Source organism: Rhopalosiphum padi, chromosome 1 (assembly GCF_020882245.1).
Source record: "Rhopalosiphum padi isolate XX-2018 chromosome 1, ASM2088224v1, whole genome shotgun sequence".
Taxonomy (NCBI): domain Eukaryota; kingdom Metazoa; phylum Arthropoda; class Insecta; order Hemiptera; family Aphididae; genus Rhopalosiphum; species Rhopalosiphum padi.
In genome coordinates, this window is record NC_083597.1 from 4,014,761 (window position 1) to 4,041,497 (window position 26,737).

A 26,737-nucleotide genomic window follows, 5' to 3' on the forward strand; every position below is an offset into this window, starting at 1 on the left:
CAAGGAACAAAATTCAATTTAGTATATTCATGTTCATATTTTAATAGTTTTTTCAAACTTGTGTTTTAAGACATTTAATCTGAATATTAAAAAATATTTTCGCTCTTTTGAAGTTGAGCCAAAAAAAAATAGAAAAACTTGAATTTTTCTAAATAAGGGGCTTAAAAAAATTATTTAAATTATTTATTATGAAATATGCATGGTAGTAGTGTAGCAGAGATGTGATTGATACAGATTCCGGCATTTAGTAACGAATTAAATACCATCGTAGTTAAATCCAATGGTTTTAAGTAAACGATAGATAGAAGGGTAATGTACATTGTAAAATATGGCTCAGAATAAGCTAGGGAGTGTTATAAAATCACCCACACTTAATACTTAATTAATACCCCAGCTTTAGGATTATCATAAATACATTTAAGTATGTACAATCGAAATGGACTTTAAACCACCAAATGATAGACGGCGTGGACTATCATAATATTATACTCGAGAAATTAACAAACCATCAACCAATTAACGCATGAAACTATATAGGTATACTGACCAGTGATACCAAATTCTTGTGCATCCGGTTATTGATAACTCAAATGTGGGCTAAAATATGATCTCTCATATCTATAATTTACAATCAGTAAGATTAAGTAAACGTCTAAGTATCTTCACGTTGATTGAAAATTATTTAGCCTAATTTCGAAACTATGTTCTATGTACTGATAACATTTTTTTCAAGTAAACCTACTTTTGGATTGTTTGAAAACATTTTATGGTATAGATTTTATATCTTAGTATAAATTGAGTATAAATATGGGGCATAGTGGGGGTGTAATGTTCGGCCACAGTCACTAAATAGTGCTGTAATTATGGATCGTTCTAGAGTTGTAGCTCTTCGGACGGGTGACTACCCGGATTCTTATAGCGACGAACTCATATCCCGCATACGGAAATACATGCTACAAAGACCATACTCTACAGTAACAAACATAAAAATTCCACAGTTAATGGCCTGAATTGTTGATGTTTGATTAAAAAAAAATAACTTTTATCAACTATTCAAACATAGTTATGTGTATAGATGGGTAGATATCTTATATATAATATACATTATTAAGACCAGATACGATTTTTTGTACTGCTATATCTGAAGTTTTACCGAAATGATTTGTAGTCATTTTTTGTAAAAATAATTAGGAAGGTCCATTAATGAGGAATATTAAAAAAAATTGTGAATTCAGTAGTTATCGGCGTTATTTTGTTGTGTGTATAGTAACACAAACCGACGTGATTATATCAAATGCAGAGTGCAGTGCACGCATACAACAATAATCACTACTGCGATGTCGGCGGCATAAAATTTGCACAGGTATTAAATGTTTACATGAATCATTCATAATCTTAACTTTAAATATTAATTTAATTTTTAATTTATTTTTTTTAAATGTTTGTGTGAAATTTTCAGCTACCTAGTATAATAAATAATAATGGCTATCGTATTATATTATGCACAAAAACAGGCAAGACACTACATAATGAAAATAAAATGTGACTTGATACAAAATGAGCCATGTCAACATCCATTATTTTTGTGCTGTGCAATAAGTAATAATTATGACATTCATTGAGTTTATATAACAAGCATGTGAGGAGGAAATTTCACATTTGTGACACCTCATAATATTATTAGGTACTTAAGCCTCAAGTTAACAAGTCACGGCAACAGTTCCTTTTGAGGAATATGGTTGGATTACCGGGAAGTGTGACTGATGCTAACTCGTTGATCAGATGGTTGGGAATATCTTGCAGTTTGACGTGGAAGCGTTTTAAATAGAGAGCAGCAGTTTCGTTGATAGAAGGTAATTTGAGGTTGGAGTTTATAAAGACTCATTTGAGACGAACCAGGGTGCACCAGTAAAAACTATTATTTTATTATTTTTATTTTTTTTTTTACCGTAGACTTAAGTTGAATATTATTATTAACAGTGGTGTATTAAATATGGTATGTTACCCATAATAATAATATCAATATCAATAATAGTATAGAAGTGGTTATATTTCTTTTTAGTTATTAAATATTCCCACAAATTATAAACAGGACATAAAATATTGTTAAGTACGCAAATAATATTAGAATTATGACAGAGGCCAAAGTTCTGGAATGTCTTAATATTTTATCAAATTAATCTTTATCATTTAGCTTTTATCGCCACATAAATTTCACCATGTAAGATTTAAAATTTTTTTTATCTATTCCTCAGGTTTTTTTAGCTATCTCATTTGACTCAAGTGACTCAACATCATAATTTATATGCCAGGGTCATAGTCAGAATCGGGGTACACAAAATTGTATCTATGATTTACTACTTGATGATATTGAAATTCTTGTGCATGTCAGCATGTATTATATATTAAGTTAATTAAAACAGTTAAAATTGATAAATAATAATTAATACAAATTGTCTCGAAATAGTGACTGAACAGTGACATTAGAGTGCCTAAACTAGGGTTAATTAAACAAGTGTAAGTTAATTTCAATAAATTATGACTATTGTTTTTATTATGATTGGACTACAAATTACGATAGTTATTGGTATTAAAAAGAGTTCAACAAGCATTCATCGCTTCTATTTGTACAACTTTATTTTAGTTTAGTTTACAAAATAGTATTTTGACGAAATTTATATAATTTCTTATTAAGTAATAATTATTTATATTATATAATATTGTATACTTAATACAATTTAATAACTGAATTTAATTAAATATCTCTAGTTGACAATTACATATTAGGGTACCTTAAAAAAATTTTTTGTTTTAGACATTTAATAATTTCCATCCACAAGTAAGTAAAACTAGACACTTAATTTGATTGGCTTATAGAGAACACTTGATCATAAAAAATAATCCATTAAGATTCCACTAAGACCTCAAAAATTAAATAGGATATTCTATTTCAAACAACAATCAAATTATATAAATAAAATAACATTACTACACATTTAAAATGTACTTTTCAAATTTGCTAATCAAACGTATATGTCACGTGTGTAAGACCATTAGAATGTAGGTATAAAAAGACGCAGACGGATTAAAGTCGATTAAAACGTACTGAAAATAAAAATCAACGTTTTACAAATACGAATAAATATTATGAGATAAAGAAAATCCATAGCGTTTAAATAATGACTAAAAAAAAAAAACTAAAAAATAAAAAGATAAACCGCGTATATGGATTATTTTATAGGTTGATACGGGGTGTAGATATCTGACATTAACGGTAATAGTAAATGTAATTTATTTTTTACGAGAACCACATTTTCCGAGTCATTAAATGTATATTGTGTATACTTTTTATACAGCAGTGGTGGGTGGGCGGGCGGCTGCGTAGGAAAAAATCAAATTTAACGCGACCCGGTGAAATTGACGATTTATCAATCGCAAATGATAATAAAAAAAAAAAAAAAAAAAAAAAAAATGCCCCAACAACCGAAAACGACCCGATAATAACCGCGACGATAAATAACAGCACTCTGGTGGCGCGCGTGTATATTATAATCGATGCCGTCTGTGGATCGGCCGTGGCGGGGGTATAAGTGTGTGTATAGCTCGGAGCAATGAAGCAGCAATAACACGACGACGACAAAACACACGGTTCATCTCGGCGACGGCGGCGATCGGACCTCGCTCTATACAATATTATTATACAATATATACATAACATTATTATATGCGCGCGCGTGAAAATTCAACAGGGAGTCGTCAAGCGCATCGGTATATCATAATAATATAGCGACGAACGGCGGCGGCGCGACGACAGGACACCAACGCCGCCGTGCCGTATATATATATATATATGTCGAAGGGACGACGAGGGTAGCGCGCGCGCGTATCGCAGAGCAGTCCATAGGCGGCAGGTCGGAAATTATATACACACACACACACGAGCGCGCAATAATAGGTCTGTGGGACGTCATGTGGTGTACGCGAACTGCATGACCGTAAGCACGATACACATACGCATATATACGATGTACATAAAAATATAATAATATTATAATGACGGAGGCGCCTGCTTTCGATGTGTACACATCACGACTATAACGGCCGCTGGGAGATCGATACGGCCACTCGCCACCACCGCCGCCGCTAGTTACGCGGGGCAGTGTGTTTTTGCGCGAGCGTGTGGTGCGATGTGTGCGCGTGTGCGTGCTATAAGGGGCGCCGCCTCCGCCGCAGCAGGGATTGCGCGCGTTACCGGCGACTTGGCGTCTGCCGCGTGCCGCCAGACCGGCGACAGGCGCGGCGCCGAGACGCCGCCGTCACCGCCTCTCTCCGCCGCCCGTCCGTTATACACGCACACACACACAACGATAACCGGGCGCGCAATAAACTCTGTCGCTGCCGCCGCCGCCGCCGCCGTTCGCAAAGCAAAATAATTACTATACATTATAATATTATTATAAGCACGTAACGCGGGCGACGGGGGGAAGAATGCGCGGGGTGCCCGATGTGGGTGACTGTATATATACAATTATTATTATACACACGCGCCGAGCTCGGGTGCGCGGCAGCTGGCTCGTTTTCGCGGGTTCGTCCCCGTCCGTCGGGTATCGACGTAGACGCGGATCTCGGCAAGGAATCCCGTCCCGTCCCGTCCGCGTGCGCGCCCCCACTGTACTACACAATATTATTATAATGCCTCGGCCGGAGGATAAGGTCCGCCGCCCCGCGGAATGCAAAACTCGAGATATAAGTCACCGGACAGACCGACCGCGCGCGGCGTTTCAGGTAGACCGGAGCTGCGCCGCGGCTGAACCTGTTGAACGGACCCGAACGCGTATTTTCGCCCGCCGCCGCCGCTACTCCTCGTCGTCCGACAAGTGCTCAGCGCAGTTAAAGCGCGAGGTCAGTGTAATATTATTATAATATTATAATATTATTATCATTGCCAAACACCGCCATACGTGCGTATATCCATTATAATATTATACTCGTGACGATAACGCGCCCGACGTCACTGCCACGCGCAGCTCGTGTTATATATATATTCTACTATGCCAAATTATATTATATTGTAACCACATGCGCGCCCGGCCAGTGCTATACACAACGGCGGGGGTTGGTTGAAAGGTATTTGAGATTTTTTTTTTTTTTGTCACGAAACGCGTTGTTATTTGTTTCCACCCCCATTCGACCCGACCTACCCCCACCACTAAACAGCAGCTGGTCGTGTTATAATACACGCGACACCTGTTATATTGTACTGGTACTGAAATACTGAATTAAAAACATTTTAGAATCGCTAAAAAAACGATTGATACCTACATAGTAATATTATAATATAAATCAGTCATCTGATACAGTGATACTTAATACTTTACATCGACCAGGTATAATGTGTAAATCATAATATTATAATTTAATATAATCAACATTATAGATATAGATTAAGTAACAATCCGGTTCTGATTCGGGTCCGCTTAATATGCTAACGTGCCTATATATACACCCATATTATGAATACATTATATATTTAAATATAAATTCATGGAACTTACGTCAAGCGCCAACCGTAAGACCTGATCGTCAAATAGTTACGATCACAACTCTGTTGTTTATACCATATGGTGTAAACATTCATATTATTTCGCTGCTTTCGGACATGTCAACCATCATTACGAACACGTAGAATAATGGCATTTTTTTTTTATCAGATTCGAACTTTTTAAATATAGTTTTGTATGTCATGATACATTTAATATATCACAATATTTTAAGGTCATAATAATATAATACATTATTAGGAGTTTCCTGTCATCAAAATATAATATTATTAATACGTAGTAAATTAGCATGTATGTTTTAGATTCCAAGTGAAACAATAAATGTAGCTACAAATTTTACAATGATATGTGTTTTTTATTTTTGTGTGTAGACGCTTTTTCTTGTAGAAATTATTGGATCTATTTAGTACTTTTGTGGTCAAAATTAAAATTCTCAATACTTAATAAAATAAATGAGAAATACAAAAAAATTAAACCGTCATCTCTAAAACCTTCTACAATTTTTCTTAGTTTTTAATAAAAACTCAATGGCGGCTTGAGTCTTCAAAAACTCAAGGAGCAAGTTTCAAAAAACATATTATTATAAATATACTTGCTAATTTTGTTTAACAGACAGTCTTCATTAAGAATCGTTTTTGTATCCTATGATTTATCATTGAATTCAAATATAACATATGCTTAACAGTGATTTACTCGATGACAAGGTACATTCGATACCTACTGTACAACAAAGTGATTACCTACTTTTCTCCCTTTTTTAAAATTTATATTGTAGTTTTATATATTTAATTAAAAAATAAAATTGTATAATATTAAATTTGTTGTTAGTTATATACTTATCATATTGATGAAAAGTACAATGTATATGTATGTAAGTATATACATTTAATAAAAGCAAATATAATCCATCATAAAATATGAGTGTATTCCCAGCTAAAAATATTCTATATTCTTTTGAATTTTAATTTTGTCATAGATCATACAAATATTATTAAAAATTATAATTTATAATGCTGCAGGGTTAAATGAATTAATTATATACTTTCATATATTTATTCTACATATTTGATATGAAAGAATGACGTTTATAACTAAAAGAGCTACGTATAAAGCTAGTAAAAAAATCAAATGCTTACACAATCTGAAATAATAAGTGTTCCACCAATAATATTTTATACCATCAAATTTAAAATGTTTTAACTTAATCATAAAAAGCAATGAAAAAATTATAAATAATTGTGGTTTTTACATTAACTATTTTTGAATATATAAAAATCTTTTCAGGATCATTTTTTTTATGACAAATAACCATAAACATTTATAATAACTATTATTTATCGATGAAGGGTTGACTAATTAAATGATTATATGTGACAATATTAGACATGAAATTAACGTCCTTGTAGATCAACAAAATATCTATTTAAAAAAAAACTTAAAAACAACCAATTGCATAAAAAATTTTATTGACCATAAATCGTGTAGGTCGTTACACGAGTGGAATAGAGAAGTTTGACGTCATGACCTAAAAATCGCCTAGTCTCGCCAGCATCCCATTTGGCTGACTTAACATTTTGGCACTTCAATTCACAACAGAAAAGTTTTACTTGAGTTATTAGTAATTTATTAAAACGTATTTAAAACAATTTTAATTTCAAAATATATTTTATTAATGAACATGTGTATAATACTTTATATGTAAATTATATAAATCTAGTAAATATATAAATTATCATAAAAATGTGTTTGTAGTCGTTTTTTTTAACAAATTATATAACATACAGTGTTAACCAGTTTTAATTAAATGCACAAGAATAAAAGTATTTTGAAATTGTATTTTTACAGTTTTTACCAATATTATTATATAAATAGTTACACGAAGACGTTTACTATTTTATAAAAAGGTACTATTATTGTTTGTAGATAAATTTAATTTTAATTGATTTATTAGTTGATTAAATTATGTAGAGAAATAAATAATGTATACATATCCAGCGTCTTAAAAGTCCGGTATCATCTTAATTTCCGAGTATCTCATCACTTCATCAGGGAGACTCATTAATTAATCATTAAATTAATACATTTAAATGCGGGTTTTCAACAGTAAAGTTAAATTTTTTTAATAATAAAAATAAATTATTTTAAACTTATATGGATGGTTGATATATTTTAAGTTATTGATTGATTGATTTATTGATTCACATAAAATAAATTACGCTGAATTTATATAATGTATATATTAAATATTTAATTTGAATATATTATACTAAATTATTATTATTCACAGACCCACAGTACATTAAAGCTTTCTAAATTCCAATGCAGCTAAAATATTTAACTTGATAGCTGATAATAAATAATATTGTCTTTAATATATTAAAGATTTAAAACTAATACAATCATCATTTATTTAGTAAAGTAGATACATAATTTATAAATATTTCACAATATATAAGAGTCCTATTTGTAAAATCATCTATTTTTCATACCTGAATTAATTGTTTGATCTATTGTGCTGGTTAATGAACTTCTTAACCTCTGATAACCAATGAATATTAGGTAAAACATCACAGGTATCCAAATCGATGGTACCATATACCATGAAGTGATGGTAAGCGATTCGATGAAGTCGGAGCCGAACAATCTCAGTTTTCGATCAACAGGAGCCAATACCCATTCTTTATACTTTGGGCCTAACGACCCAACTTGCCAAAACATGGGTCGATTCCAATCTACAAGACTCTAGAACAATATAAAACAAATAATTGTAATTTATTATAATATTAATATAATATACATAACCAAAAATTAAAAAAATACGTAAAAAGTTTATATTATTTGAATCATTGTAAATTGTTTTCTTAGACATAAATTGTATAATATTTAATTATTTAGGTATAAATCTAGTTTAGCGCAAACAGAACTTAAAACTTTAGTCATTCAATCCGTATAAAAATTATTTTATCACTCATATCATTCATTTAAAATCACGCCAATAATAAATAATAAACAATAATTACATAATAAAAACCATAATTAGTAGAATTGGTGGTTAAAGTAGGTATAATATTTATGAAATATTTTCAAAATTTAAACGGTGTTGAATTAAAAAAAAAAATAATAACAAGAAACTTGCTCTGCTATATAGTAGATTTCAAGTGTAACACATCAATCATTGAATAGATTACTGTAATGGGTGTATCAAATTGTAAAGAATTGTATTTAATAAATTGATTCTAAGCTGAGCTTCAATGTAATATACTTAGTTTTTTATGTTAGTTATGTATCTAATATGTTTAACATTACATCGTACAAAGAGTAAACGTAAGAATAAATATAATATAGGTATGTATAAAAAAAAAATATCGAAATTTTATCAACGACAATAAAAAAGATACTATAAATTGCGTATTTGGTGTACATTTTAGAATTTATAAGACATTTATTTTTGGAATTAGGTTTTTTTAAAATCATTTTTTGATAGTTTTTTTACATATTCATCAAATATGTCCAAATATCAAAATTTCCAACTAGATACAATTTGCATCAGGTTACAATGTATTGATACACTATGTCCGATTGGATTGAGTCATCTGGTCAAAAATGTATTCATGATGGAAAGGAAAATAAAATAAACTTCATTGTAAAGCCACTAACTTTCTTCTCATTTTGCTTAGAATGTAAAATTATTAGTTAAAATTGTAGACATTTAATAAACATAATATTATGAAAACATATTTTATTAACTATAATATTGCGGTAGTTTTAAATTTAAACAGCAAATGTCATGAAATAAAAATATTAGGTATATTGGTTAATAATATTTTCTTAATAATTATACATTATCAATAAGTATTGTTTTTAAAATTAAATTACCTCTAAAAACTAAAATATATCACAATTGATGGATATATTTTGAAGTCTCTAAGACTATTAAAAAGTACTAAAATAATGCAAAATGTTTTCGTACCCTGCAGGAATCCTATCTCCAGCAGAGTTTCCTAAAGATCGTGTTTTCAGTAGTTATTCGTTATTATTTTGAAAAATGAAATTTAAAAAATAAACTCTAATATTCTAATTTACTATCCGTGTTCAATTCTTAATTTAAAGAAGAGTTATATAAAACTTTTACTTTTAAATAACATATTTTAATGAAAAAATTATCACCGATCACATATAACTATATAAGCTTAGGTAGATAAAACAATAGTTTGGTATGTTAAAAATATACACACTTGTTTTTGTTTAGAATCTAATTATAATTAAAACCAATGAACATGATTATCTCTATAAACCTACCATTGTAGATGCAATTAAAATGAGTACATTGTGTACATTGTATATTTATACGTAGAAGAGTTATATTCACGAAAAACTATGATTTGGTACTAGTTCATCGACATTATTAATACTGCAGAAAGGATATCCACCATAAATAATCGGTCTGGACAGGAGTTATGCCGAAAATCAAAGGGGTTAATTATCCGAATATTTCTGGGCTAATGCATTGATCGGCATTGTCAAAAGGAATAACGTCACAATTCTCTCTGCTATTTAGTCTGAATAAATACTATTAAGAGCTTTATAATATAGCAACAAGCTTAAAAGTTGAATATGATATATAGTGATTTAATGTAGATTGTTACTCGAATACAGAAAACATTACTCAATTTCACTTTAAATAATTATTTCATAAATTAGAAAAATACGAAAAATTATTACAACAATTAATTAGAGACACGATAGAAACTAGAAAGAGAATTTGTAAACCAAACTTCTACACCAAGTATAATAATATTAAGTAGGTATTGTCTTTCATAATATAATAGGTACATCATGATTTTTTGAAGATATACATATTAAATACTTTTAAATACATATGTTATTAACCTATCATTAATCATTTAAGTTTATAAACAAATACGTTCATTTCCAACATACTATCATATAGAGTATTTTAAAATAGCTGTATTTACAAGAAAAAAATGAATAACTCACACAAAATTAATTAAAATCTATTTATTTTTCAAAACCACACATCGATAAATTTTTAAAAGAGGTCTGAATAAAAGCTTCTAAGGGTTGAATATATTGTCAGAGTTCCAAATATTTTGTTCCGAAAACCTACATAAGTATTAGACTTCTGCAGACCCGATTTTATAACATATGTGTAATCTATGCAATGTAAATCAACTTCATAGTTTTCTTGAGTACCCAGAACGGTTAAAAAAATATACGAAATCGATGCCAAGTTTTTACTATTATACAATACAATAACTCTAAGATGTTAAAAGAAGTAATTTACTCATACTCTAAATATGAGAATAGATAGTCAGATACCGGATGTAAAACACTTGTCTTGCTACACTAATTTTTGAATGTTAAGGCAGTGGTGTTGTAATATTAAATTTGAAAAAAATTATAAATTATAAAATGATTTTAAAATTGTTTAGTTAAAACTAGGCTTATTTATATTTTTCAACATTTAAAAATAGTAACAAGGTATGATAAAGTTTAAGATTAAATAGCGGTTATTATATGTAGTACAGTTTTAAGAGTAATAAAACAATGGAATTATAAAATTGTTAAAAAGTCTAGTTTAAAAATATATTTTAGAAGTGCAAAAAGTTTAAAATTTACATGAAACATTGATCTCAATAAATTAACTAATATTGTATTTTTTCAATTATATAACTATACAAATTAAATTTTATGAAAATGTCAAAAAATACAACGGTATACGAATTTCTCAATGATAATCTATATTATATACCTAAAAGATTTTAAAAACATTTTTATAACTATCTTTTGATGCCAAACACAAATCCTAGAAAATGCAAATATTAAAATTATCATAATTTCTAATAAAAAGTAATACAAAACTATAAACATTTAATATTTTTAAATTAAAAAAACAAGATTTTTTAAAAACCACGAAAATTTGAGCATAATATAAGTTCAAAATTATATGAACGGTATACATTGTATTCACATGTTTAAAATATCGGCTTAATATGAATGGACACAAGTATATGATAAATTAGGAATATGCCTGTTGTCAGTGAATAAAACATTATTTAATGAATATAGTGCCTATTTACTGTATACGTAAGCAAGGTAAGATATAAACGTAATAAACAGTACGTGTTTGACAACCTGCCAAACCAGAGGTATGGCTTATATAGTGCTTATCGCGTGTTCGTTAATAGCTTTCTGATAGCAGTGTATATCCACCAGCCTACATAATATATGGATAATATTATAACGATCTTTCATAGCAATTATAATATTATACCATGCGCGTAATAAGCTACCAAACGCCGCTTGGACGAATAATCTATAAATCATCCAAAACAATAACCAAAACCTACATGTCAAGATATTCGGCATCAAATCTAACTTATAGTATCACGTGCTACCACTATCCTACCGAACATTAAAATCTCCAGAAGTCACCACCCACAAACAATGCAGTCATTATTACACAATAATAATACAAAAGATACGTCTAAAATTAAAAATACAATCGAAAGTCCAAATATTATTGAACACCTTCACTATAAACATCAGTAATAGTTTTGCCGAAACTACAACCAAATCTATAATTACCCAAAAATGAACCAAGCGATCGTTTTAAAATCAATTAAAGGTATCCGTCAAGTTGAATATATTACAACTATCATGAAGGAATAAGACTATCGTCAAACATCTCACCTCTCAAAATTGGGTTTGCTACCGAACAATTCCTCATATAACCGGCTTCACCAGACAAATATATATTAGTCCTGATGATATAAATATAGTACCAAGCTCAATTGCAATTAACTTCGAGGACTACATATTCCGTATCTTTCTATCCTAAGACACGGTAACTTGTTTTCGTTGTAAGTAAACTGGCCACATATCGTCTTCTTGCAGACGATCTTAAAATCTAATACAAAACATAATCAACAGCAACCATACACACATAAGCAAACCAACAAATTAAACCACGAACCGCACAGAATACAACCCAATCGACGGCATCCAAATATTAGAACCAAACTCACCTCAAACACCCTCAGGCAAGCAAACTACATCCAGTATCACACCTACTCCTCAAATGTGTGTGTTGCCACACCAGTTACCTCTACTACAGTCCATAATATTTATAATATCCTCCCCCCTTGAACAAAATATGAAAATAGCTTATACAGACACTTAAAATAAAAGAACCAGCCTCCAGCACATCACCAAGATCTACCCTATCTTAAATATGGCAGATGAACTTTGCAAGCACAATAAAAGGCATTAAAAAACAAAATCGATAAAAACAACAAAATGCGAACTAAATCCGATTCAACCCTATCTACCAGATCCCTTGACCACGATACAAACAAATTAGATGAACAGTTATATTATTATATCCTACACTTGATGCATTCATTAAACTTGTACCAATTAGGTACTATCAGTTCAAATACATCATAGAATCGTCATCAAATAAAAATATTAACATTAACTCTCTATGTAATGACTCAGGAATAAGTGTGACAAATCTACACGAGCTCATAGAAAGCATCCGCCTTAAATTCACTGACCGCAATATCAAAACCAAACTCACAATGTTATCTAATTTACTATTTCTAATTATGCCCTTACTCAACACTAATTAAATAACATACTTAATATCTTCATAAAAATGGCTTACATTATCCAATGGAATATAAATGGCTTTCATAAACGAAGCACCGGCATACAACATATTATTTTCAACTCACAACCCAGCATACTGTGTTTTCAAGAAACAAACTTACTGAGTAATTTCGTTTTAAACGAAACAAACCGCCCACTTAAAACTATACCGGCTATTTAAGAACCATCTATACCCTATCAGAGCGAATGGTGGAGTCGCTATACTTAAAATAAACAACATCGAAAATCACAAGTTAAAACACATTTCAAAGCCAAAAAAAAAAAAATTTGTTAATCTATAAAACTGTAAATATTAGTTCTCTCATATATATGTAATTATCATCCATAAAACCACAACTAAAATTATCCATTTAGAATGTAAATACAATTGTAGGTTAATGAACTATCTGTTGAAGCCGGGGTAGAAGCCTTTGTCCCGAATAAAAAAAAACGTATTTGCGAGCAAACAGATTACCAAAAATAATCAAATAAAAATCCTAATATATTTATAAGCCTTTAATTTATTTGATTTGTTTATTTAAAATGTTCATAAGTTTTTAATTTGAAATAGTACTCATTTTTGACTACATTATAAATAAATATTAAATACACACATAAAGGTCTCAATTTTCAAAAAAAAAAAAAAATCGAATAAATGGGAAAAATAGACTACAATAATTAATAAAAATTTATTTTCAAAATTATTATTGTTTTATAAGATCAGATTTATCGGAAATACGAGTAGAACATACCTAAATTCATATATTTTGAATGTGCTGAACAATGACAGAAATCTCTACTTTCAAGTTTCAATCTCCTTTAGTTATTAGCAATTTTGAGTCTCTTTTCTTATTTTTACCAACATTCAATATGGGTGCATCATAAAGTAGCACAAGTTTAATTTTAACAATTAAAAGTACAATTTTCTTTAAAAGAGCATTTTTATCATTTTTTTATCTCTGTTTAGCGTATACGCATTAAATATTTTAGTTCACAGTTCATTGTCTATTATCAAAATGAAAGATGATTAGATGGATACCTGAGATTAATGGCATTAAGTTTTGTTCTAAATTTTAGTTTTGCAGGTATACAATAAATTTAGTATGCATGATATACAGAAAATAACAAATCGTAGTTAAACGACGTGAGGCGTCAACTTTACTAAATATATTGTTCCATTATCAATTAATCACTTCTTCTATTATTTCGTTACCAGCAAAATACCAAATATGCTTACCTATATTCGTTTAATAGCCAATAATTATTATTACGCGTTATTTAGATGATGTGTTTACTCAGTTTACTGTCTTATTTATTAAGTAAACTTTAGCATATTGTGTGTAAACTAAACTAACCCAATAAAATTGATTAGTATTTTTTTAGGTATTTAACTTCGGTCAATTTAATTTTAAACTCGAAATTTGTATATAATTGCATTTATAAACAGGTATACATAAATACTTTTTTTTTAATTTAAATACATAATATTCTTTTTTTTTGTTATTTTAATATGATTATCTTTTTTTTAATTGTTTAAAATAAAAATTTAACTTTTAATTTTAAATCACATTATCATAAAGAATATTTTTAATTTTAAAAACAGTTTGATTTATTAATTTAAATAATTGGTCAAGACAAGCATGATTTTAATTTATAATAGTAGTTAAAAAATTAATATGGCTTCATGTTACCGTCGCGTACTCGCGTACGCACTTAAATAATGTAAATCGACAAACGAGCTGCGCATCATACGCGCGTAGCTGTGAAACAGACCTTAGATCATTTTAAATTTAAATTATAGGTTCAGAAATAAATAAATAGTTAGTATAAATTAAACAAATGAGAAATGGGTTCACTTTTTCAAAGTTATGAAAAACGCCTTGCTGCTGTGGAATCAATGGCATATCAATTATTTCCATGATTAAAAATATCAAATTAATTTGTTTTCTTCTAAAAATCTTTAATTATCGATTAATGGCTAAATTAGTGATTTATTTTTTCTAACATTAAAATTTTACCTCAGCATTTATTTTTACGTAACTACCTATTACTTACTATAATATGAAAGTTATCCATAAAGATTAAATATATAACATAATTATTATACATTTAAGTTATATGATTTTTATATGTCAATTAAAGAGGACAAAAATATATTTTATTTACAAAAACAGTCTAACTAATTTTAATTAAATTTAACCACAAGAATTTCGGATGTAACAAATAAAATTAATTTAAAAAAAAAACACAATTCGAAAGCATATATATATATATATAAGTAAGGTAAATATTTCAACATTATTATAGTACTTCAGTTGTCAATAAAATGTCCACCAAATTTAAGTCACTCCTTTCCTACCTATAATTTAATTTTTAATGATCATAGTTTGACAAACCTAGAGTTACAATTAAGTAGTGCAAAAATGTACTAGGAATCATATTACCAATACACTTAAGTTTAAAAAAAAATAGGAACAATATCAAAACAATGTTTACAGGGTATAAGTTACGACTAAACAAAAAATAATAATTACGGATTGGATTACGGTTTTCATTTAAATCCATCCAATATCAATTTCGCATAATCAATATTATTTTAAGATTATCAACAACAAAAAGATACATAATTTCTTTATAAATTGTACTGAACAAATGTATAGTAGGTATTGCAAAATGTATCTTAGTTATTTAATGTACCTTTCTCCATTTGATAATTATTAACAGTACACGAAAAATCAATAATAACAGATCAACAAGTAAACTATTATTATAATATTAATCTATGGGACAAATTTATACACCACTCGTTTTTTTTTAAATTTATTTATTCTTGAACCAAAATAATATTTTTGTAATGATTACACGAGTTTTAGGTTCAACCTTATTTCAGTTTTGGGATTCATTATATATTTTAGGATTTATGGGTTGGTTACATTATATCATATCTAAAAATTACACATACAATTTATATACATTTATGCCTATAAGTAAATATAATAAGAGGAAAATAAAATATAAATGAAAGTTACATGAATAAGAAACTACCCGTTGCATATTAGTTAGAAATTTAAATTAAGTTTTCGACACCACTTTTTTAACTTTTGACGAGGATTTTTTGGAAATGCAAGATATAAAAATAAATAATAAGTGCTTGCGGTGGTTTACTAGTTTAGAAAAAAACCGTTTGTAAAAATGTGTAACTTCTTCCTCATTTGATTTAATAACAAGGTCACTCTGAAAATTTAGATAAAGGTTCGTTCGAGAGTGATGTTTGTGATTGTGATGTTGTTACATGTTTTCCGTATTTCTATATTTACGAAAATGTAAAAGAAAAAAAGTTTGATATGACACAGAAATTTAAATTAGGCATTTGATCCAATTTGCTCCTCTCAACAAAAAATAGTAGTGTATTGTGATCTCTATTAAAATATAACAAACAATGATAAACAACGATACATTATCGCATTCAAAATTTGTACGAAATTGTTAAGACCACGTTTATTGGCAGTTTTTAATATTTCTATGATTTTGGCAATATTTTTTTGTACGCTTAAAGAAACTATAAAAAAAAAAATGAAAAATTACTGTTTAGTTTATTGTTCAAGTTATAAACATATTCGCTCGACTATGAATTCCATACATATTTTGCTAGTGTTAAGAATTTAAAAAAATTATTATATTTCAAAACATAAGATTTCGAAAACAAACAAATTGTAATACTTTGCTTATAATATACCTGAATATTTAGATAAAAGTTTTTATAGAGGTTCATATTCTAATCTCAAATGACACCCATTTTATAATTTTCAACCCTTTCAATTTATTACCAAGCTGTCAAGTTCCTACGAGGATTACTTAAGAATGGGAGAAATAGGGGATTATGTGGCCTCAAAACTACGATAAAGTTAAGCTATCATTTTTTGACAACTTTACTCTATTGGTCAGCCTTAAGTGATTGTCACAAATCACGGTAAAAAAAAATATAGAAAGATATATTATACATATACAAAGGTGGATTAATAACAAGTCATAATTGTATTGTACTAGAACAAATTAAGTATAACTAATAACTATATATATATAATTAAATATATTCAATGCACATTGTAACATACATATTTTGTATTCTTTAAAATGCATATTTAATTATTGTTCATCATTTGTTGTTTAGTAATATAGATACATCCATTGTTTGCCAATAAGTTAATTGAATCATGTGTGCACTGTGCACGTATTTGAAAAACAAAACATAAGTACTTATAGTAACATGGTACAAAAATTAAATAGTATAATGACTGAGGTGCATAGGTACATAGCATAGTGCAAGAATGTTATTTTCAAATATTTTTTCAGTATAAAATTATAGCCTTTTAGATTTTAGATAGATATATTAGACTTGGCTTAAATAGAAGTAAAGTGTAGGTAATATTATAATGGATATTAGAGTAGGTAAAAATGTTCTTTACTCTTATTTAAGTTGATAAATATCAAATGGTTATTACAGTATTACCTATACTACTTGAACATTTATTTTAAATCTAGTTTTAATATCACAAAATGACAATTGTAATACATTTAATGTGACATAGAACACAAATTGAATAATAATAATTTTATTGACGGTAACCTAAAAATATATCTACACAAAAGTAAATAAATTAAATGCTCAAATGGTTACAAATCTCCTTAAAGCTTTTGTTATTGGGAATATTGTTTTTGATTTACAAAATAATAATACAATCTAAAAATACATAAGTAGTGTAAAAAGAACATTATTGCCTATTGGGTATTTGCATTGTATGTGACTTCCCACATTAACAATCACTAACAGTCACATGCGTGTACAAATATTAGGTCCATTTATGATAAATACAATGATAGAAAATAAATAAATAAAGATTTATTGTTTTAATGTGCAAAAATAATAGTGTGACAATATAATAGAATGATTGTTTAAATACATGATAAGACAAATACCTAAGTAAATTAAAAAAAAACTGTTGTATAATTATTTGATAAATATATCTTCTGAACTACTTGATCATAAATACCAAGCTTTAATAAGATGACATCGCAACATTTTTTTCGATATTTAAAATTTTTAATCTGACCAAATATATTTTATTGTTGTCTGAATATTAGCACCTGTATTAGGATCGATGACATTTTGAGAGTGGTTAATTAATCTATTTTTTTACATCCTAAATGACTTAAAATAAATATGATGCTTATTTATAGGATATAATAGTAATATGAACAATAACAAAGGTTACAACGACATATAGCACGAATAACATTATCTTCAAAACCATAGGTCACATAACATTATATTTCAATAGGTAAGTCATATATTATTATATTATTATACAAATGGGTAGATTAAACATGACATGAATATCCATTATTAAGTAGTTATATAAATTTTCAAAAAATATTGTTTATAAATAAGAAGAATAAGTACAAAATATTTAGGATTTTGATTAGATAAGTTATTTACATTAAATGTAACCTCATTAAGATAGCTTTTAAACATTAAAATTATAAAAAGTCATAGTATTTATTTACATGCACAAATCAGCTCCAACAATTAAAGGGATTATTTTCCCAAAAGTATAGTTGCACTGATATGTAGTCAGATTAATAATTTTATATCTTATAAAATAATATTATGATTTACAAGGATTTAGTGAAGTTTAAATTGTGGATGTTTAAAGTACTTACCTGTACCTACCTATTATAAATATTATTGATATAAATGATTTATTTAAAATAATATAGGTTTTATTTGTCTACAGACTTTTATTTTTAATATGGAATATGACTTATTTAAGTGCAATGCCAGAGTTCAATACCAAACATAAAAATAGATTGTAAAAATGATTCGTTTCAATAATTCAAGATTACATATTATACATTTAACATCCTTAAGAAAATAAAATAATTTCCTAATTATTCTCTACAAATAGTTAATATTATGAATACTCCTATTAAGTTTATCATTATAATAAAATCCAAGATATTTAATTTTAGGGATTTTATAATAAATAACAAATTAAGTTACAGTTAATTATTAAGGCAATTAAGTGATTGTGCATATAATGTATGATCATTATTTCTATGTTTAATATTTTGTATTTAAAAATATGTTTATTTTGTCTTGTTTAGATTTAATGATTCCAATAAATTATCATCAAAACAGGTTTTAACACAATAACAAAATTAATAATACAATTGGGCTTAGAGCTAAGAGTTCAATTTATAATAGAATTTATCAAAAATTAGTAAGTCAATATTTTTTTTAATCAAGATGAAATAAATGTATTTCCTCGGGTATTTATAATTTCAATAGCTTTTGAAATCAAAGACACTTACAATTTTATAGCCAAATAAAAACTTCTGTATGATGACAAGTTTAATGTATTATAAGCTTAACCATAGATAAAATATATTATAAATAACTAAATAAGACATTATTACTAGAAATTTGTCAATGACAAAACAAACTGGTGTATTTATTTTCATACTAGTTTATACTTGGGTTTCACAATTAGCTAGGCATGCAATTTTATCAATTGGATACCTATAAATTTTAATTTCATAGTGACAAGTGTTCAAATAAAATTCATAACAATTAACAAAAATTAATTTATAAGCATTGTCTATCCACATTATCTATGTATTTTAAATCTATGGTTTATTTAGATAATATTTATAAGGTATTTCATAGAACTCCTAGAAAATTTACTAAGAATATTACATATGTAGATAACTACTTTTAAAATTAATTAACTTGAACACCAACTATTAAACGCCATTACATTAAAATAACCTTTTAATTTTAGTTACTTATTTTCTAACATATATTGTGATTTGATTATTGTAAAAAATAGAGTCCTAATTATGGTTTTATTTCAAAATATTGAATTCATTGATGTGTGATGATTCATCACTGATGAACATTTACATTGTATTTTTTTAGTGGTACAATAACTGTTGAATTTATAGTCAGCCTTAATGCAATAGTGATACATTAACACTAGAATAAAAAAATAAATATCTGATAAAATAAGTACTATATTCATTTTTAACATTTTGATTCAAATCAAACATTGTATATTTTAATTAATTTTAAGTGTTATGCTCTTAAACTCAATAATATAGCCAAAAACTGAGATACTTGATATAACTTGTAATTTTAATCTTATTTATACATGTTTTAGTAAATACCACTAAGAATAAAAGATACAAACTGTATTTCAGAAGAGAAGATACATACCTAATTAAATTCTAAATTGAAGTCATAAGCGGAATTATAGGTAACTATTTACAGTCAAGAAAAAACTTATTCAACATTATTAACTAAAATATTCTTTCAAATTTTAATGAATATTACAAAATGAATGTAATTACATATATTTTTCCAAATTATTAACATTTAATCCAAACTATGATATAATGTTGATTTGGTTGTTGCCTAGAATATAGACTCACAACTTTTATGAAACATAAATATCTGTTATACTATTACATAGCAGACAATTGATTAAAATATATTTATTTTAATATTAATAGGTATTAATTAGGTTCTTAAATAAATAAATTAGCTAGTTTTAACATGCATGCAATGAATAATTACTAAAATTTATAACCCTAGGTGTTTGATACATAGTACATTACGAGGTAGATTGTTTTCCTAAGATAGAAATCCAAAGCTCATTTTTTACATAGATTTATGTATATTTTCATAATTTTTAGTTTTAAAATCATTATTTTAGACCATTCAAAAGTATTTTTAGGGGTGTTTAACACTAAAATTAAATTTTATAACAAGGTTTTTATATAATACAACAATATTTAACAAATAATGTCTAGAATATGATTAGGTTTAGCTTTATTAACATTCGGCCACCCACGTTTTTCTCCCAAACACCAGTACCACAGAATTTGAACTAAATAATTTTGTTAATAATTTACCAACTAATGATAAATAAAAATAAAAATATCTAGTGTATCGCCATAAAAATCTTTTGGAATGTTGAATATTAAATTTGTATTATTTCAAATAAGCATTCAAATGAGTAAACAAGCAATAAATTCAGCGTATCGGTGATAAAGTAGCCTGATATTTGTAGATATGATACCTATTTGTTATCTGGCGATATTACCATGTACTTTAAAGCAGTATCAATTTTAGTGAATGTACGGTACAGAATGCTGTCATACGGGTGCCCAAGGGTTAATTAGATTAGTTATATTTTGAATGTTTCCATATAATGTAAAAATTGAGACAACGAGCAATGGGGATGTATATCTATAAAATTACAATAGATCCCATTCAATTAACTGTCTAGAAAAGTAAAAACTATAAAATCAAAATGTGACAATATAATTTTTTCTTCTTTTTTAATTAAAAATTCACATCAGATATGGGTCTTAGCAAACCCTGCAAATTTTATTTTTAAATAAAATTAAAAAATTAAAAATGATTTTAAAACAAATATTTGATGTGCATTTTACAAATATATTGTATTAAATTTATAAGACAAAAAAATTTGTTCGAATTAGATCCTAGCTTTAGTTTTTGCAATATAGGTACTTAATACTTATAATATTTAAATTCAATAAATATAACGGTAGGTATCTATCTAGGTATAAATAAATTACTTATAAAGCACTGACAATAGGTAATTAATACGTATAAAATTTAAATTTATGCATATTATTATAAAGTGCTAACTATAAAACAGAATTAAGCATAATTTTTCTTAAATGCTTGCAAGTTTTAAGATCAAAAAGTTTTATACATACCTACATATTTATTTATTATAACTATAAACCTCCTCATTATCATGATATAAAACTATTATCTAAAATGATTGAAAAATGTAATTTATTTAAATATAATGAATAAATTAGGTATAATAAGTGTAGGTTTTTAGGTAATCTCTAAAAATAAGAAACAATAATTTAACTAAAAACCTAAAATTATTAAATATTAATATACTCGTATACATATATACACGAGTATATACATAAATACTATAAATAGCCATATCACTATATTGATTTGATGATCATTTTTTTTTTTTAATTTTAGCTAATAACTTTACCATTAGAGAATTAATTTATTGGCATTCAATGAATAAAATAGAACTGCTTATATGAACATTGTCTATCTGTAATACCTACCGTTTATAATATATTTTATCTATGATCTAATTAGGGAATAAAATAAAATATACTTATACAAATTATTAATAGGTAAATAGGTACCTATTTTCCTTATAATTTTGATTAAAGAAAATAATTAAAGATTTAGAAAATAATTGTTATTGTGTTTATCAATGCATCAAATAGAAATATTATGAAATTTGTTTGCAAGTAAACACAGTATTCGAAGTAGGAATATAATAAATTTTGTGGATAAACTATCACTTACTTCTAAATCGCCATCCTCTCTAATATGTTTGTGTACATCTTCCTCGTCTACTCTATAATCCTTGAGCAACTCGTATGCAGCAGCAGAGTGGTGAGTAGCCAACAGCCGATCGGTGACATCGGCGTTCTTCAGAAATGACAATGTGTTGGTGCCACCCGGGTGGAAGCGCAAAAAATGTTCAATATTGTGCTTCTTCCCATCGTGCTTTACCACGAACGGCGCCGTGGACATTATCTTGTGGGTGTATGCCCGAGTACACGGTGGTCGTATAGTTCACGCGTCCATTACCCGTAGTTGTACGGTAAAGACGGTTCGGCAACGAGGTTGTTGGTGGGGTCCGTCGTCGTTATTGGATTCACTTCACTTGGGTCGTTTAAAAAAATAAATTCGATGGGCACACATTCAAACCGGTTTAATACTATACTAGATACGAACGGCTAGATAAACACAAATCGACGACTGTCGCACAACGCACATCCGTTCAACAGCAACGTGTAAAAGGAAAATAAAGTACTAAAAACGGTGAAAAAATTTATAGCATTATTTCTATAATTATTAACACTGATCACTGGGTACCTAAATAATTACGTTACGAAACAACAACCGGCCGCGATTGAGGCTCGTACCGCTTTATCTCTTATCACAGGATGCACTCGCGCCTCGCAGACCCGCCCGAAAATGTGTTGCTTTTTTATTATTATTGTTCACCGCTATCACGTACTGTAATCCACACCACACGGATGATAAATTGATAACAGTTAAATATGTTTTTAACGAGCAGACGAAAAACGATTTAAAAAAAAAAAAAAAAAAAAATCAGCGAGGACGAACTTATTACGATATAATATCCGTTTTAACGATCGACCAACGGACGCTACCGATTTCCGACGAAGTGAAATCGCGGGCAAACAAAAATATCGCACTCAACCAAACGCACACGCGGCGCCCACGACCAACATTACAGGTAAATGGTATGTAGCGCGAGCGTAATAACTATACAAAATAAACCGCTGGCCGATGCTGGTTGCCTGGTTCGTCCGTTTCCCGGCTTCCCACGACCGGTGACCGACGGAGACGCCACTGTCGGCGCGGCGGCCGACCACTATGCCATCTACACGACCCGTTGCGGTGAATGCGGTAAATTGATCGCGGGATTTTCGAAAAACACCCCGTCCGTCGGTGCCATGTTCCTTTGCAGCCGCCCGAATTGAACACAACGACAAAGGTCACCGCCACTCGGTGGTCAGAATTATTTCTATACGAATTATTAATATGTTGTTATAAAGTATAGAAAGTGCGGCGGCCGACGAGTCGGTGATTCAACGATTACATCTCAATAAATTTTAATGATATCAAATACGAAAGGTTTTGGTTTTTGTTTAATCTAAGTGACCACTATTGGCACTATAAGTCTTCGTATTCGTTACGTTCCATACGACAACCGAAATTTGTATTCATACGTACGTCATGAGTGATATAAAAACGTAGAATTGTAGAAATACTGCCAGAAAATTACATGAATTTAGCGAACTACAAGAGATCTGAAAAATCAAAAATAATAACCGCGAGATAGAACAATATTTTTTATTATTATAATATGATTTTGGTTAAAAAACAATTTTGTATTATTTCTTCTTTCGGCGAGACTATTATTTAGAAATCGTACTCGCATCGACATTATTTGATTAATAAGTGGCTTGGAAATTAGCGATAATAATTTATTTTCGTCGTCCCGTACCGTAATTAGCCACCTGGCCCGGCAATGGTGATATTAGGGTCTATATACACTTTGGAGAGGGACCGAAACAATAATTCATTCTCTATATACGCTGGTAGAGGTAGACCCGTTAGATATTTTGACCTCCCTTGTATAATATATATCTCTACTACATTATTCTTATTGTTATTTTATCACAATGCGGTTAAATAATTAAATGCTTCATTATAAAATGTATTATTATTATGTACCTACATATATGAGACTCGACTGATGAACCCTAAAGGAATAGTTATTGCGCGTATAATAAGTGGCAGCAGTATTATCATTGTTTAAATTCATTTCAGTAAATAATAATTCTATGTCATCAGTAATTTGATATAAGGTACTAAATAATAATTTTTGAAAAAAGTTACCTATCTGCAAGATTTAACACTCTAGAAGGAAATTCGCATACTAAATCTTAAAAAATACGATACCGAACTTAAGTAGGTACACTCGAAGCAGTTGAAGCTATTTATATATATATAGATTTTAAAGTTGTCATTAACAATTTTTAGGTATTTTACAATATACCCTGGTTTCAAGTACAAATACTTTCTTCTTCCTGACCAATAAATCCACTAATATCTACATATAAAAATATGTTTTCATTTTTAACCACGCAATGGGAAAAAAATATTTCATCTTATTGTTGAGCTCAATTTGTATTAATTTTTAGATAGCTATATACATTAAAAAACTATGGGTATATGGGTACAAACATTTTGTCAACTTTAACATCATCTTAAAGAGCTACTGTGTTTTAGTATTATTTATTTTAGTAGGTCTTTAGGCCTACTGTCTTTTGAGTTTTCGATGAACATTATTACCGGAAGTAATATGGAGGATAGTTGTTTAATTAATTAATTACTGTGAGAGTTTAAGTAAGAATGAAATTTAAAGTAATATAATTTGGTTAATTCACTAAGGGTAGACATGTTTAGGTATTTATGAAGATAATTATTTGTGAAATACCAACACGGAGACGGGAGAGGAAGTTATTATTCGTAATAAGCAGATGGATTGATAGATTTAAACTTTAAAGCATTTTAATATTAGAAGGCTTCGCAGAATATCATAGCTTCAGAATACCATACGTCGAAATCGAATTATTAACTTGTATTTGGTGAGTTTATTGAATAGGGAGAGTTTGGTCTTGGGAGATGAAGTTAATAGAGTTAACTGTTTAACACTTAAGTTTTATGTGTGAGCTCCAGGTTAAGTGTTCATCCAGCGTTATATCAAAGTATTTAATTTCGTTTGTCGTTGGAATTGTTTGGTTGTTTAACGTAATAGGTGGCAAGTAAAGATTTCTAAGCGAAAAGGTTACTTGAATAGATTAAGATTCGTTCATTCTGATTTTCCATTTTTTTACTCACAGGCGAATCATTTATAAATAGTTTTGAATCATATCACCAGGTGTACCGTGGTTTTCGTGAGTGGTGGTTATAGTGTGACGTCAGTTTATGTACTTAAAAATTTATAAAATGTCTAAATATCGTAAGTGACTATTAAGTAATAGAAGAGGATAATGTCGCTTCCCAGAAGGATTTCTTCCTTAATTGTGTAACGACTTAAGTATGTAAAAAAGCGGTTTGTTAGATAGGATTTAATTAAGAGTAAAAGTAGGGAGTGAATAGGTAATTTTTAAGTTTTTACAATAGTCCATCATGTCAAACTCAATCAAAAAGGCTTGGGGAGATGTATAGAAATACTGCGAAAAAGAAGCGAGAGGAAGGAACCTTTTAAAAGGATATTCACGAACATTTTAGAAAAGGCTTTATATAGGTATATACAAGGCAAGATCATGTAGTGGTTTGTTACATAAATAGTATCTGGTTCAATTTTTTAATAAATTTACATCAATTCTTTATATGGGTACCCATATGTAAACCTATATACAATTATTATTTTGGAAATTAAAGAATCTATGTATTTTATTAATTATAAAAACCGGGTATTTTTATTAAACCTTTTGTTTTAATTTGGTTTTTTTAAATTTATACTCGTTAGAGTCATATATTTTGTAATACGCATGTTTATGAAACTCAAATATAATGCATAAGTACCTTATCTATGTAATCTTTATATAATTTTAATATTATGATTGTTGTTAAAATAATAAAACAAAATATTATGGTGAAAATAATATTATACGTGATGATAACATTACGATAAAAAATAAATAATAACATGCAATTTAACTGTTGTTGCATTTTTTTCTGCAAAATAATCAACAATTTTTAGTATAGCTTCCATTACAATACATAAATGTACAACAATAAGTGAATAAATATAACTTAC

The 26,737-nt window shown here is 28.4% G+C and overlaps 1 protein-coding gene across 1 annotated transcript in view; it reads right to left on the reverse strand.

Annotated features, from left to right (window-relative positions):
* LOC132931777 (fatty acid 2-hydroxylase) overlaps positions 1 to 23,695 on the reverse strand; it is a 38,253-nt gene extending 14,558 nt beyond the window's left edge. Inside the window, exons 1-2 of the mRNA XM_060997768.1 lie at positions 22,675 to 23,695; positions 8,051 to 8,303 (exon numbers count right to left, since the gene is read on the reverse strand). Of these exons, the coding sequence (XP_060853751.1) occupies positions 8,051 to 8,303; positions 22,675 to 22,905 (484 nt within the window). The 5' untranslated portion in view covers positions 22,906 to 23,695. The remainder of the gene's footprint in view (positions 1 to 8,050; positions 8,304 to 22,674) is intronic.
* Positions 23,696 to 26,737: the final 3,042 nt, after the last annotated feature.